The sequence below is a fragment of the Platalea leucorodia genome (assembly GCF_965183815.1).
Source record: "Platalea leucorodia genome assembly, chromosome: 2".
In the NCBI taxonomy this organism is placed as follows: Eukaryota; Metazoa; Chordata; class Aves; order Pelecaniformes; family Threskiornithidae; genus Platalea; species Platalea leucorodia.
The window spans coordinates 84,885,935-84,901,611 of NC_138824.1; the positions used below are offsets into that span (position 1 = coordinate 84,885,935).

General features: G+C 41.7%; 1 protein-coding gene across 1 annotated transcript in view; it reads right to left on the reverse strand.

Annotated features, from left to right (window-relative positions):
* Nucleotides 1-15,677, reverse strand: part of PHKA2 (phosphorylase kinase regulatory subunit alpha 2) — a gene marked incomplete at its 5' end in the record, with an annotated part of 44,178 nt that overhangs the window by 26,190 nt on the left and 2,311 nt on the right. Inside the window, 12 exons of the mRNA XM_082337634.1 lie at nucleotides 1,148-1,226; nucleotides 1,921-2,028; nucleotides 3,451-3,546; nucleotides 5,582-5,704; nucleotides 6,260-6,313; nucleotides 6,547-6,693; nucleotides 7,017-7,115; nucleotides 9,234-9,314; nucleotides 9,968-10,050; nucleotides 10,909-11,077; nucleotides 11,566-11,613; nucleotides 12,988-13,146. Of these exons, the coding sequence (XP_082193760.1) occupies nucleotides 1,148-1,226; nucleotides 1,921-2,028; nucleotides 3,451-3,546; nucleotides 5,582-5,704; nucleotides 6,260-6,313; nucleotides 6,547-6,693; nucleotides 7,017-7,115; nucleotides 9,234-9,314; nucleotides 9,968-10,050; nucleotides 10,909-11,077; nucleotides 11,566-11,613; nucleotides 12,988-13,146 (1,246 nt within the window). The remainder of the gene's footprint in view (nucleotides 1-1,147; nucleotides 1,227-1,920; nucleotides 2,029-3,450; nucleotides 3,547-5,581; nucleotides 5,705-6,259; nucleotides 6,314-6,546; nucleotides 6,694-7,016; nucleotides 7,116-9,233; nucleotides 9,315-9,967; nucleotides 10,051-10,908; nucleotides 11,078-11,565; nucleotides 11,614-12,987; nucleotides 13,147-15,677) is intronic.

Here is a 15,677-nt window from a genome sequence, read left to right on the forward strand (position 1 = left end):
ATGGGAAGTAGTGAATGAATTCCTTGTTTTGTTTTGTTTGCGTGCACGGTTTTTGCTTTGCCTATTTAACTGTTCTAATTTATTTTACTTCAATTATTAAACTGTTCTTATCTCAACCCACGAGTTCTCTCCCTTTTACCCTTCTGATTCTCTCCCCCATCCCACTGGGGGGGAGTGAGCGAGCGGCTGCGTGGTGCTTAGTTGCTGGCTGGGGTTAAACCACGACACTCGTATAGCAGTAAATGTTACAGAGGCCATAAAGTGGCAGAGGTAGGAAAAAAAAAGTCCTCAAATCAGAGGAATTTACAATCCAGGCCCTGATCCCACCCCTTGTTCTGCTTGAGGTTTTGCCCGTGTTAGATGGCTTATTGGTTTGGGACTAATAATTAGTATTCTTCTTTGCATTACAAATACTTGTCAAAGAATGCTAAAAATAAGCAAACACTTCTATTTCTACTAGAAATTAAGCACTTCAGAATAACAAAATGCCACCCCCAAGAGACACTAACGGGGGTAAACAAGCACCTGCCCAGGTCACAGTATCATCGATGAAGGCTTCTCCTGATAAACGAGCTGGTTGCTTTTCCAGAGCGGTACAGGTCCTTGAAAAGCCTTTAAGCCCTGGTCAGCTGGTGTTTGCCCTCTGGTTAATTTTCTGGTTTTGGCTGTTCCTGCATTGACTAAAGAAGCCATCCCCTGCAGCAGCCGAAAGACAGCCGTAAGTCTGGCTGCCTCACCTCTGTGTACAGAGATCCTCCCCACTCATTGCTCTCTGGTTCTTCCAAACAGCGGCTGCACAGAAACCTAACTAAACTGACCTGTCTCCTGTCAGTCCTGCCCTTTCTTGCTAGAACCCACCAAGATTTTCCTTTTCACTACAAGACTGTTTGCCACTCCCCAGTCCCTGACAAGTCTTGAAATTTTAACAAGTATTTTTAAAAAAAGTTTGTTAAACCTGATCTTCCCTCCTGGAAAAAGGCAGCTAGGCCAACAACCCCTTTCTACTTCTCACAGTATTATCAAAGCATCCATGTCTCATGCAAAAATCCACATTATTTTTAAACATGTCTTTCTTCTCTCCCATACATAGGGACTTTGCCATCACATGATCCAGTTCACCCAGAATGTTCAAAAAAACCTCCCTCACCTTGTACCACAACATCAGGTTTAAATCCGGTGGAAAATCTCCTGTTTAAGGGATCAATTTCACCTGCAGCAAGAAACCCCTAGAATAAGCGCAGGAGAAAGAAAAAAGAAAGGGAACAAACAAAAATTAAATAAAAGGCTTCTGACGACATCTAGAAGAAATCTTAACCAATTTTCCTATTTTATCAGAAGTGCAGGACTTAAAGCCTGGTTTATCTACCTCATCCACTAAGTAGTACATTCAATAAAAACAATGGCTGCAATATTTTTCAGAACAAGAAAATGGTTATGACTGACCCAATCTGCATGTTCAGATTTCCTATTTTAGAGTTGCAGCAACTGTCGCAATTTTGCCAGGCCAGTGATTTTTTTGCAGCTCCACAGAGACATCCAATGGTTCCTTTAACAAGTCCATGGCTATTGCGGGACAACTCTGTAGGCACCCTATGCCACAGTGGAGCTGGAACAGCGCAAAATCCTAGCTCTGGGACAGCCAAGTCAGCCTGGGCATACTCCTCTAGCCTAACTGTACATCCAGTCCATCTGACAACTTATTCAGCTTGATTAGAAGCAGACAATTGCAAATCTATATATATATACACACACACCAAAAAAACCCTCCTGAAAGCTCAGAGTCACCCCTGCATGGTTCATGTACGTGTTTCTACTAGAAAACACATTGTCCCCTACCTGTCAATCGAATTGTACTTAAAGCCCAAGCCATCTCAAAACAAAATGAAATACAAGGTCACCAACTATACAAGAAACAATTACCTCTGCTAACAGGCAGCTAAGGACATATAATGATTGGCCCCAAAGATGAGGCAATTTTCCCACTGGGATACGATCCACTGAGTGAGGATTTTCATACTCCTCGTCCACCTGAAAACAAATGCATAAGCAAGAAAAATTACCCTAAAGTTGTGAAGAACAACCAATAACATGGAAGTACTTGAAAAAATATGGTCTATCATCTACGCCTTCTAACCTGCCATTATTACTGACATCCAGATCTCTTGGTTTTACTTTTAAGGCTGCATGTTTTCTGGGACAAGAACTATGCTTCATTTTCATACACTGCTCCACCCTTCAAAGCTGGATGTTGAATGGGGACTCTGCGTGCAATTACAGCTTTGGTGTTAGCACTTCCCCTTCCTCCTCACCACGCCTTTGCTGCCTTCCCTCCAGGCAGCTTGTGGGTAATTGTGTGTCTGCTTTCCAAACCCTTGCAAGATGACACTTGAATTTCACTGATGTCTACTTAGCTTCCTGAAGCAAAGGTGCTTTCCAAAAATGAAGGCTATTCCACCTTTCCTGTGTTAGCAAGAATGGTCAATGGAAAAATTGGGTAGACTCTTATTAATTTAGAAAAAGAAAAACTGCCTTGGTTTTGCAGTATACAGATCTATTGAGGGCAGGGGAAAAACCCTCCTAGAGAATACCTTTACCATAGCCATTTTAAAATTTACAAATGACAGGCAAAATCTACCCTGTTTATTTGGCATACTCATCAGATCATCATCATATCAAAATTCACAAGAAGGCTCTGAACTCTTACATGCTTGTTCCCACTAGGAAGGCAATTCAGAGTTGCCACCTCAGATCTGCGAGCAAGACATCAGCTGTCAACACTCCCTGCCCAAACTCAGACCAACCCAGCAGGTTCCACATCCTTAGTGAGTGAGGGCTGAGAAGTCTGGAGTGGGACAAGTTGGTGGGGAGGGATACAAAGGCAAATAGCATGGAAGAACACATAAGCTCATCTGAATTTCTCTGTCACAATGGGAGAATCAGGTAAACGGTAACAGCAAAGATGGGGGACAAGAAAAAAACCCAAACAAAACAAACAAAAACCCCAGCCCAAACCCTAATCCCTATGAAACCTGTTTCTCTATCACATACAAGCTCTAGAAAAGGAAGAGCACAATCAATCAACAGACTAGCCAGGCAGGACAGTCTATGCTTTATTTCTTCTTTGAGATTCAGTTCCTAAGTCAGCATCAGCACTTCTTAAATATATGTCTTGCTATGAGGATTTAAAACTTCAGACCTACTCTTATATTTCCATAGGCACCCAGATTGCCACGTAAAAAAATGTGACCATTTAGAAGCCTAGAGTTTACCATTTCTCAGAAGGAGCTGTGAGAGGTCTCTTAGTTTTTAAATAATGTGCAGTAGTTGGTTTTTTTTTTTTTTTATTTATTGCTGGTTTAGATTTATCAGCCACAGGAAAACTATAAAACTGACATTCATCTTGATATCTAGAGTTTGCATACTGAAGTGGATACTGCATTTTCACGATACCTTTTCTGGAGGGACTGCGTACAGTTCAGGCATTAGCACTATTCCATTCTTCTCTCTAATAAGTATTCCTTCCAGAGCCTCTCTATACTCTTGTACCTGGAAATATTTTTAAAAGAGCATGAGAATTCACATTACAGTCAGCAAAACCGACAGAGTAAAGTTAAAGTTTTAGTACTTTCCAGTAGTAAAAGTTCATTTGGAAAAAAAAAAGGGGGGGGAGGGGGGAAGGTGGGAATCATGACTTGCTGATGGAAGATCAGGGTTCAAATTCTCAGAGGCTGTTCCAGCATCTCAATATTATCAGCCTCAGAAACATGAACACACATCTTTAATCTATAAAACACCACTACAGTACAAAACTTCTAACATGTTCCTATCAAGAAGTCAATGGAACAAATCCTACATGAAATTTGCAACAGATGACAATGCAGTGACATGGATGCCAGGACTGCTAATATCCATAAAAGTGTAAGGTGTATAAATTGTTAGCTTTCTACCATGCACTTTTGTCTATGATTTTCTGAATTCTGCTTCGCAGCATTGGGAAATCGGTTTCTCTTAACTGATTCGCTTAAAAATTTGCCCCATGGAAAACTTAAAATAGATTTAAACTGTTTAAAAATATCTAAGTTAACTGAACAGAGAATCCTCTTGTTCTTGTGTTGTTAGACAACATATTATGAACAGGAATACCACACTGATGCAAAATAAAGAACATTTAATATTCTTTTTACCAGATGCCTTATTTTGTTCCGTTTCTTAACTATCCCATTCCAAGTTTTTACTTACAGTGTTTTCAAGCACTACCAGCACCTGCCTCTGAAATCCTATTTCTGCTACCCCTTCCTGAGTACAGTGGAACACACAAGGTAAGGTACCCACAGGTTCATATTATGGTGCACTGATAGTTTCAGTATTCTGTCCTTCTCCACTCTTTTTGAGTCCTCAGGGTGCTTATTTTTCTGACAGTTGCTGCCATTGCAACTACTTGTTTGCAACAGTAATTAGGGAAAGACTAGACACTCACCTGAGCGTCTCAGTGATTCACTCAGCTATGTTTAAACGGTGGGAACCAGGAGCAATTGTCCGGTCTGATCATGCCCTAGCACAGCCTGTCTGCACACCATAAAGGCAACCAGGTACACACCGTCCCAGATAATCCAACTAAATTCTAGACACTGCTTTGTGAAGTGGTACTTTATTGACATGACTGAAGTTTCAGTACTTTCCAATATCCCCTCCCCTCATGAAATAATGCCATTTCTCTCTCCACCAGACTACTTTTACTGTGTTCAGGAAAGCAACTTATATTTCTACTGTCAGTAAGTATTTCACTTGATTTACAACACCTGGTACAGAAAGAGGGCTTTTTGGTCTGAAATTCCCTGCTCTCTTTCTGATGCCATTTTATTTTTTAAGAGGTTATGTTTAGCAATCTCCTGTCCCTCTGCATACTAGGCAATTTTAAATCACCTGTATTTTTTTACTTCCTTCAAGCCACCAACCTACAGAAGTCTTGGTATGAATACATTTAGTCCTGGCTACTGGTTGTTCTTTAATTCACCAATACTCTCCAGGTGCCACTATAACCTTTGGAGGGCTACAATCAATTTAGCTCCCCTGACCACTGGATGCTTGACACAGTAAAGGCATGAAGTAACTTATCATCAATTAACTGAGGAAATTAGTGAAAATTAAAGAGCTCCTCATAATCCAATCCCAAATCTCCCTGAGTGTACAAAAGGACTGAAGGTATTATGAATCTTGTTCTCAGCAGCCAAGCCACAGAGACTGGGGAAGAAGCAGCTGGTCTCATCCTGTAGTAAATGGGAAAGGGGCAACAAGGTTGGCAATCAGACAGAACCAGGCAAATTAACCCCGTTCAGCCCAGTTCGACCTCACGAGCTAACAGAGCCACTCAACCTGGTAGAGAAAGGGCAACGAGACCCCCAGTGTGCACAACACCACAGCATCTACCACGACACAAACTCCCCAGGAAGGCGAGATTGGCTGAAGACTACTCCCATCCTGCTGATGGGGTATCCAGCTGAAACCCAAAATAAACATGGAGCAAAGCTACAAAATACTGTGGCTTTGCATTTCCATTGAAAGTAATTTCTTCTTTCCTCACCTGAATTTTGTCCTCATTAAATACTCCATCAATTAGGAAGTATGTCCAGAATACCGGCCACTCACATTCAATATTCTCAAAGAGCTTGAGCTCAGCAGGATCATAGTGCAGCCTGCTTGGATCCTAGAAATTCAATCACACTCATTTAGTCACAGTGCTAATTAGTCACTCATATTCCAATCATAATGGCAGCCTATTTTATACAAGTAATTAAAACCAAGAAACCAATAAAACCACCAGAAATAGTTTCCATGCAGTCTCTTGACTTCTTTTTCACATTCAGTCTCAAACTCTTTTAATCATTCCCTAGACAAATCGACCCTTCCCAGTCCCAGAATCTCGGTGTCACCCAAATTATCTTGGCTCTACTTCAGTTCAAAGATATTTTGGGACACCTCAGAGACACTGCTTCCACTTAGGCACCATAAGCATGTTTAAGGGTTCATTTCTTACAGAATTATGAATTAAGTCCTGTCCTTAATAATTGATTTTCAAACCCTTAGCCTCCTTCAGATATGTGTCATTTCTAGGCTGGATACCTGGATTACCTCCAAATCCACTAAGATGTCTTAACAGTGATACAGAGCTTCACCCCTTCATGTAAATGAGACAAAAAATGTCTACAAACAAGAGATAAAATTCTTCCTAATGTCTACTGAAAATACATATCAGAAGTACCTCTCTGGGTGTCTTGTAACCATCTCGGAGAAAGCGACAGCAGCCATAGCGGCCCTGTAAAAACACACAAAATTATAGAAGACTTCACATACTGTTCTTCCTCACAGACTAACATCAGCATAAAAGTATGTGCTGAGTTTTAAGTGTCACTTAGGGTTTTTCCTCCCTCTCTTCCATGCACAGACGCACCAACTCTGCCAACCCTTGTTTAATTAGGATTTTCGGTTTAGAAAGGGACATTCTGCTTCTCTTGCCCTCTGGAAAATAAAAATAAAGGAAATCCTTACCTGCAATTTGGATATGATTTCACTCTTCGTCACATTAACAAGGTTTAGATCCTCCACTGCAAAAGCCGGATAAGAAATAATAGAGAGAAGGCCAGCATCTATCTCCTTTGACGTGGACGCCCTTGGCAACATGGAGTATAGAATAGACTGAGCAAAACAGGAACAGAAGAGAGGGATGAAAAACAATTTACATACTTCAAAAGACTATGTCAAGTGCAAATGGAATAGACTATACTATTCGCAAACTGACAGAGAACTCACTGCATAATTATTTTTAACTGAGTTAGAATGAGAATGCTTCACACCACTCACTTTCACATGATCTATTAGAAACAGGGTGAACAGCATAGTCTGAAGCCATCCATATTATCTTAAGTTCTTGGTTCGGTTAATCAATATTTCATTTAAAAACAAAAGGGTGAGGGTGTTGGGTTTTCCCTTAGCAAAGGAAACAGAAGACTTATTTTTACCTGACAATGTTCTACTTCATCAGGAAGAACATGAATCACTGATTTGTGTCCTCCATGAGCTCCAAAAAGATCTAGTTCATCAATTGCTTCCAAAGCAGCCTTCAAAAAAACCCAAACAACCCAAAACCATTAAATACCTTTTAGGCCAATTATACACCCTAGCACCTGTGCTTATCCTCTGAAGGAAATTACATAAGACAGAAGTTCACTCCACAGACATTTTATCCTCTTTAAAGGGAAGCTTGGCAATATTTTAGAAAAAGTAAATATTTCTGTCTTTCTGCTAGTAGGATACAGGACTGATGTGCTGGTGACCCTTCTTACAATTTAAAGGCAATGCAAAACAATGGGGAACACAGCTTCCACCGAGTTAATATTTAAATATTACAGTACTTAGTAATAAATGTTTCTCCTGTCCTATATTCCAAAATAACCCCCCATTCAGTGGCCTTTCACTCCTCCTGCCTGAAGGGCTGTTCAAAGAGGAAGGCTTGTTCAAGGCATCCCATAATCAGCAGAGGCCTGTGCCCCGACAAGAGAGCATCACCATCTCTCTGACACTATCACTCCCTGAGGGAGAAATGAGACATCTGCTCTTTGCACAGCCAACCGAGGCACGGCATGCTCCATGTCAACAGGTGGATCACACATCTCATACCTCTTGGCCATAACGCATTCGCCTAGTGAAGACATTAGCAGCCCAACCACCGACTCCATTTGGGCACTCCTACTTCAACCTAGCAGGCTACAAAACCTGACTTTGCAGAAGCGGGATGTACAGCACCGCACAGGGAGCGTGGCAGGAAGAGAGCAAGGACCGGATAGCCAGAGTCAGGCTAGCAGAGCTGCCCTCTGCAATGCCTATTCACAGGGTTGCAGTAGCACTGAATGTTGCTCCGTGCCCATTTTTGTCCTGCAGGTTCACGGTAATGCCAAAGGAAGGATCGCACAGCACAGCTTGCCTTATCACTCTGAAGAGAGGCAAGGGTATTTTTCTTTTTCCAACACAAACATGGGTTTACCGGCTCTGCAGAGCCCTTCTCTCTAAGCGAGCGCTAGAGCGGCAGATGTTCCTGATAGCAGCAGAAAGCCCCACTGAGGAATTGATAGCCGGGACCATGGGCAGCATTAATGGTGCAGAAAAGGCGCTGAGATCCACTCAAATGCATACACTCTGTGCTGTACTGCTGCCACAGGTAGCCACACAAAGCAGATACAGGAGAGAAATGTTAAGAGGCAGAACTCCTGAAGCAGATTAAAAAAAAAAAAAGCATCTACCTCACCCTCTGCAGCAGGGCCTCCAGCGTGCCCCCCCAGTCCCCACCCCAAACAGCACTTTTATTGAACTCGGAGCCACAGAGAAGCAAAGCTGTGCAGCAAGTCCTGCAGATCTTCCTGACATCAATGCGCCCAGAGGTCATGCAGAGACCACAGCAACCTGCATCAGGCTGTTCAGCACAAAACAAATTTGTACTGGACAGTCAAGGAATAACCTCCCCCACAGACACTGTCCCATCACTATTCGACTGAACTGTGGCCAAGACTGGCAGTTTCTCCCTCTTGCAGTCACACAAGATCTTGGTAACTAATAAATCTTGCTGAAATGCAACTACACCTTGGACCTTAATGACATTTGGCTTCTGTCAGTCCGCCAGACACCATGTAAAAAGGTAGTTGTCAATTACACATTTACATTTATGGCCTTCTGAGCTTCATTTAGAATCTCTGTGACCTTGTGATGGAGGAACCAGAAATATCCACTTTCTTTTAAGTACATCTTTATTCATTTTTCTCTCTAAATTACTTGTGAATAATTTCTTAGACTGATATTCTCTTGTTTTCCAGAATTTACATTTGACTTAATCTTACTGTGAAAACATCCCATGTAATACTGGGGCTGGAGAATTAAGAAAGAAGGACAGAAAACCAGAGGCCACTTTATGAGACTGCACCTCAGTGAATCTATCAGATTCACGCCTCAATGAAGCTGGTATCCTTCCTGCAATCCCCGGAACAACTGTCCTGAGGTCCTTCAATGAAAGCCATTATCACAAGGATTTTACACTGAAAAATACTCACACCCAAACAAAAATTCTTATACAATCATTTAACTATTGCAGTGGCCAAGAATACTATGCAAAGGAAGCCATCAGGTTTGTCAGAGCCCTTCAGCATGACAGAACAGTGAGGAAGGAGGTGTCAGGAAGACATTCTCACTTTGGCCATCCCTACGGAGCTCGCGTTCAGTTCAGGGATGCCCTGGTTTGTCTTATCACCACGTTCCCAAATTCCATAATCCTGCAACAACAACATCATCAAGAAAAATTAGCATGATTACATACAAAAACAATGTTCTCCCCGCCTTGCCCCACAACAAAACCAGACCTCTGCATGAAATTAGTTTATTTGCCTAAACAAAAAAAAAAAAACCACAAAAAAAAAAAAAAAGAGAGAGAAAAAAAAGAAAGGCTCCAAGTCTCCAAAGAGCCCCTCCCCATGTTTAAAGAGCAGCACATAAAAATATACCCCTGCAGGATCAGGTCTACAGCCATGAATCACCGTCTTCACGAAGCACACAAAGCCCTTTATCCTTCCCCCGTGCATGCTTCTCCTTGTGCCCCTTCCACTCATCACTTTCCAAAAAGTTTGTTAATGCTTTCATCTTCTTAGAAAGGCCCATAAGATTTTAATGAGACATCAGGAAATATTATTAATTATCAATAAAGAAAAACTGTTATTATGATAGAACAAGTATACCTCACCCAGGCAGCACTAAATCCTCCACAGCCCTCCCACCATCTCCAAAGATGCTGCTCACAATGTGAAGTACTGACAGGTTCTGATATCTCCTCATGGAAAAAGAAGTCCGTATTTTCCTTCTCCATCAGTAAATAATTTTCCACCCACATGTGAGCAGTGTTCAGGTGATTTACATATCAATAACTACTTACAGCAACTTTGTAGGCAGCTTCTATGTAAAAAACAAGATTCTGAATAAAGGTAACTTCATCGAGGGTGAAGATAATACGTAACCCTGATTAAAAGAAGGGAAGACAGTAATTATACTGTATCAGAACTGAAATATTTACTCTTCAGTGAGTTTCAGGCTTTTGTTTATTCGTTACCAACTAGCACCCACTGAAATCAATGGAAAAAACTCATGACGATTTCAAAAGATCAGGCAGCAAGCCTCAACACTTGCTGCTGATAAAATACTTCAAATGCCACCAGTACATACTGTTTCAAAGACCAGCCAAAAACCACCCCTGGGAGAGTGGCATTCAGACACGGTGGGTACGAAGCAGAGACAGCTGAGCCAGCTCTGGCTCTCGAGAGCGGTGCATCCCAATTCCCACAGCTCCCCACCCCTCCACCCGCTTAATGCTCTATCAAGAGATCAACCAGGACGACCAGGCACCCGCTCCGCAGGGGTCAATTGCAAGGGGCTCTGAGGACAGAAAGACACATAAGGAAATAAATCCTTATCCTCACAGGAGGAGTACAGTTGAGAAGAGCACAAGATAAAACAGCGCCAGCAGGGAGGGGAACACAGACAGGACTAGTGGCACCTGACTCGATGTCGCCACTCTCTGAAGAAACCTGGTTGTCCATTAGGACTGCCTATGTAGTCTTCAAACAGGAAACTCTTCTCTGACAAGACTCTGAATATCTCATGTATTTGTACGCCAACAACGGACACTGCCTGGGCAGTTACTATAAACATGAAATCCCAACTAAGCCACATCTCTTTTCCAGGGCAGTATTACTTTCTTCTAAGTAATAACTATGTAAAGGTCTTCTTTGAAGCTAGTTACTTCTTTTCCTTTTTAAATAAAAGCTAGAATAGAAAAAGACTGCAGGAATAGTCAAGGCTAAAGTATCTTCTGCTTACCTGATGCAGTCATCTGTGCCAAGAAGAGCAGGTAAAGGGAAGTTGCATCCACTTGCAGATGCCCCCACTGGTCATCCCCAACCACCGTGGCACAAGTAGCAGAGTTATACTTGGCATGTAGGCAGTCTTTGGTACTCTGCGTGCGTTTGAACTTCTCTACCTTATCTACCTAAAAAAGTACCACAACTTTATGAAACATTTCAGAAGAAATTCTCCAAACTATTTCAAAATTAACACCTTTTCTTAGGTGAGGAGAAACTTGAGGTCCTAATTTTTGCTGCCTCACTTCAGTGTGTTTTTGATCAGAGTGCTTAAACACATCTCTAACTTTAGTCTCCAGCTCAATCCACATCTCTTTGGGAAAGAATAAAATGAAACTACCTTGTTGAGTTCAGATGTTAGTTACAGGTATGCATCTTGGTGAAAATCAGTTTGCAAAGGCAAAACTGTGATTTGCTACAAGCACAATCTCAAAAAGGTGCAATATCAGAGTTTTGCTCAAGGAAACTCGAGAGTTTTAAAAAGACTCCCCACACCACTGCCTACACACACACTCAAAAAAAATCACTCTACAGAAAAGACATAAGGAATACATGCCTCAGATGAAATGCTTTGTAAATGCAACACGTATTAGTTCAAATATATGTGTGACATTACCTGTCTCATCATGCACTGTAAGAGTCCCCGCATCAGCTTCACAACGTTCTGCAGGAACAAAACAGACCAGTGACACCCTCACAGGGCCGGCCTCATCAGCTCTTACAAACAACATTCAAAAGCGACTAAGTCTACACCCCCTACTAACTTCCTGCCAAAGGTAAAAAAAATGTGTATTTGCCTGAAATGCTTTACATGCCTTTTTTTATATACTGGTTGATTTTTATTCCCACTTTCTTACCTAGGAGAACAAATCTTTTCCCAAAGGCCCTCTCTAAACAGTGGAGCAACTCTCTGTGGTCCTCCTATCCAGCTAAGGAAGTAAGAGGAATGCTATGTCTTGCAAGAATAATAATAATGACGATGATGATTTTTAGAGTGACAGATCCAGGGAACACTGGTAGATGACTGCAAGACATTGACATGATTGGAAAACCTGTGGAGCTTCTTCCTCTCTTTATACAGTACAACAGAAAGCAGACGACCGATGTAAAGAAAGGGCCTTTAGTGCATACAAAGAGAAGCGCAAGATTTTGTCTTAAATGAAGAAATCAACCCCATCTTTTTATCCAAAAATTATTATAGCCTTAAAATACAATCATACAAACTGAGTCAAGGTTATTCTGTCATCACAGATCTCCCTGGTTTGAGCAGTACATGTCAGCATAAAATTTACGCAGTGCCTTCAAACAACAGCAGGACACTGACACTAATGCTCCCTCACTTCCTATTTAGCCCACCTCTACACTCTCACTTCTGATACCCACTTTCACAGCTGTAGATTATAGAAATTAACTGTGTGAGTTACCTCCCCTTCCAATTCTCCAGTGCATGAGTCTTACCAGTTTGGAGATCGTTGCCTTGTCTGGTTTGATTAAGTACATCTATACACCACGTACGACTTCCGTGAGATGACACAAGTGCACATTTCAAAGACTGCTACTTTAAACGGCATGCTTCTCCTTACAGGGAAGAATGGTCTAGCAGATAAATTGCTACCGTAGGATCCAAGTGACCTAGACTTGATTTTCTGCTCCACAATACACCTCATGAGGGATCTCAAGGTTTAATCAGAGGCTTGTGAATTTGGGCATAAAATCTCTCAGAAGCCTAATTTTCAACAACTGGCCAACCAATGGAAGTTTGACTCCTACATGGTTTTGTTTTATTTATATTTTAATTCAGATGTTAGCCCCTCTGTCACCCAGTTCTCCAAATCCTGCTTGCCAGAAGGCTGCCGGGAACACTGCATACCACACACTACATGGATGCTGCTGTCACAGGAACAAGACACGTACTCCAAGATGGGAAAACCCTGCCAGATCCTAGACACAGCAGCAATGCAAATGCTCCGTTCAAAACCACTACCATATGAAAAAAAACACAAACAGCATAACTGGTTTGCACTGAACTTTGACATACCTGCTCGAGCTCGTAGGCTTTGGCCTTATCCTCGTCCCGGTCCGCATTCTTCCGATAAGCCATGCCCAGCCCCCACACGGCCAGGATGCTGTAGATGTTGTCCCGTACCCAAGCATCCTTATGGTCCCTACCAGCTGAGAACAGTCCCGTAACTGGATTCTAATCACGGCAGAAAGAATAAAGAACAAACGTTACTACCTGAAATCCCATCTATTAAGATGCACCAATTCTTTCCATATCAAAGGGTGACAAAACAGAAAAGAGAGCCAGAGATGATTTCACACTGATTGCACACTGTGGCTGCTCACAATTTTGCAACAGAAGTGAGGTCCCATCTTTCTTTCCCAAACTCACACACGTGAAATGCAAAATTTCTTTGAACACTTCAGGACATAAAGCTTCTAGTGTCCAGCTGGGCATCCCCATCCACACAGGATTATTAGCTAAGTCACTGAGTGAAATTTGAAATACATTGGGGAAATAGGAATTTAAATTTTACATATTTGTAAGGGAAAGAGAGTACTGAGTTAACATTAGAAACTGAGTCTGGGATCTATTCTCTGTGTAACTGGTCTATGGCATAATCTTGAGGAAGTAAAAAAACACTACTTCCTTTCTAGGACATTAAAAAAAGTAATTTCTATTTATTTACCTGCTTGGTTTATGACAGCTAAAGCATGAATGCTTGCAAAGCCTTTTTATATCCTCCTTTGGAAAATGTACAAAAAGACAAATTCTGATGGTGTTGAATCGCAGCACTGTCTGAAAACCAGCACACTGAGTAGTCTCCTGTATCCCAAATACTCCATTAAATTTTTCATTTCATCATTAATTCCCAACACTTCATTATCATTAATTTTTAAGACTGTCTTTCTCAGCTGTATGTTCTTCACTAACAAAGAAATGAGGTAAAGAGGCAAAAGGTCGATAGAGCTTTCAATCAAATCGAGCCTTTACAGCCAATTTCAGTGGAGTGAACAAAGACCAGTTGCCAGGGCTGGTGTGACAAGGGGCAAAGATTACAATAATAAAGATAAGTAAAATTAAAAAGAATACACACACCAACTTTTCATTTCTGCCACACAGCAGTTCACTCAACTCCCTCCATAGTTATTTTTAAGAAAGAAGTTTGGAGGGGGAGGAGCTTCAATTACAATTTCCTGGGCTTTGCATGTGACAACCGAACACGACACGGGTGACAGCCCGACACACATGACTGGGCACAGTCAGTGCTATTGTTATGGTTTAAATACAGCAATGTCTAGTGGCTCACTGAGAGTAGAAGCCTGTAGTTCTGCTGGAACAGTCCCTCAGCATGGTCTTCACAAACCGAATAACAACAGCAGTACCACCTACTCATCTATTTGATGGGTAAAGTAGCACATATGAACCCAAAGAGCTTACAAAACTTCTTTCTGAACTTGAAAAGTCAAACCAAGGAGTAACAGAAGAAGAACAAGTGAGAGAGCAAAGAAAGGAGACCCTGCTCCCAGTTCAACGCTGTGTCCACATGGTGAAAACCAGGATCTCGAAAGGCAGACCACATATTCCCCAGTATTTTTAGAGGGCACTTTGGTTCCCTCCTCTCATGCAGCACAGCAAATGTGTATGTACCTGCAGCCCTGGCTTGACAGAGATCACCCTGCTGCCTGAGAAATGATCATTTTGGTTTATTTTTCCCCACCCTCCATGCTCTGCTGGCTGCCAGTTGCAAAATAAAAATGCCTCTAGGTACTAAGACAGAAATCCCAGAAAAATGGCCCATGCAAGACTTTAAAAGACCATTCAGTCCACAGGGAGGGACCTGCCTGCCTTCAAGAAGCTGCATTAAACACATCCAAGGGCAGCTATCACCATTTCAGCGCCTTTGGTTCCTCTACAAGAAGGTCCCAGCTCTTGGGGCACACTAGGGCTGGCTCTCATGGACTGGCAACACATTAATGTCCTTCCTCATGTACATTCAGAATGTTAGCAAAACAACATAATCAGCTAATTAATATTTTTAAGTTTTTTGTTTATAAAGTACTTACTCTTAAAAATTACAATTCTTTTCTTCTGTTGCCTGCTGACACCATATGAAAAGTACAACCCTTACAAGGTGCTAAAGAACCTGAAGAAACAGTGAGTGTGCTTAACCCGAAAGATGTCAAAGGGATTTTAGCTCAGCTAGTACTTCAAAGCATTACGTCTACACAGTGATTGCTAATTGGACTAGTAGGTCTCATCCTGCAAATCACACTGTACATACAACGGAGCAAAGAATTTCACCAGCATCCACGGGCTCTGCAAGCTGAGAGCACCCCAACAGAAAGCTGATTGCTGGACTAAGACTTTAAACTGTTGTATCATGCCCAATCCTCTTTTTAAGTCTATCTGTTAGTCTGGAGACAAAAAAATCCCACAACACCAGTTCCTACAGGGGACCAGATGCTAATAAGAACTTCAGCAATACAGGCACAAAAATAGCAGGGTTCTAACCAGAGCAGCAATACAAGGAAGCCCACATTTAGCATCTTGCTGAAAATCTATTTAATTTGCATCTATCTCATTGATCCATCAGATGAAAACTGATGTAAGCTCTAGCAAAGTTTGCAGATAGATTGTTTGCATGAAACCAGATGTAACACAATTGGGGTTACCCATAAACACATGCCAAATGCGCTTTCCTTATCAGCTCCATATGCTTTTCT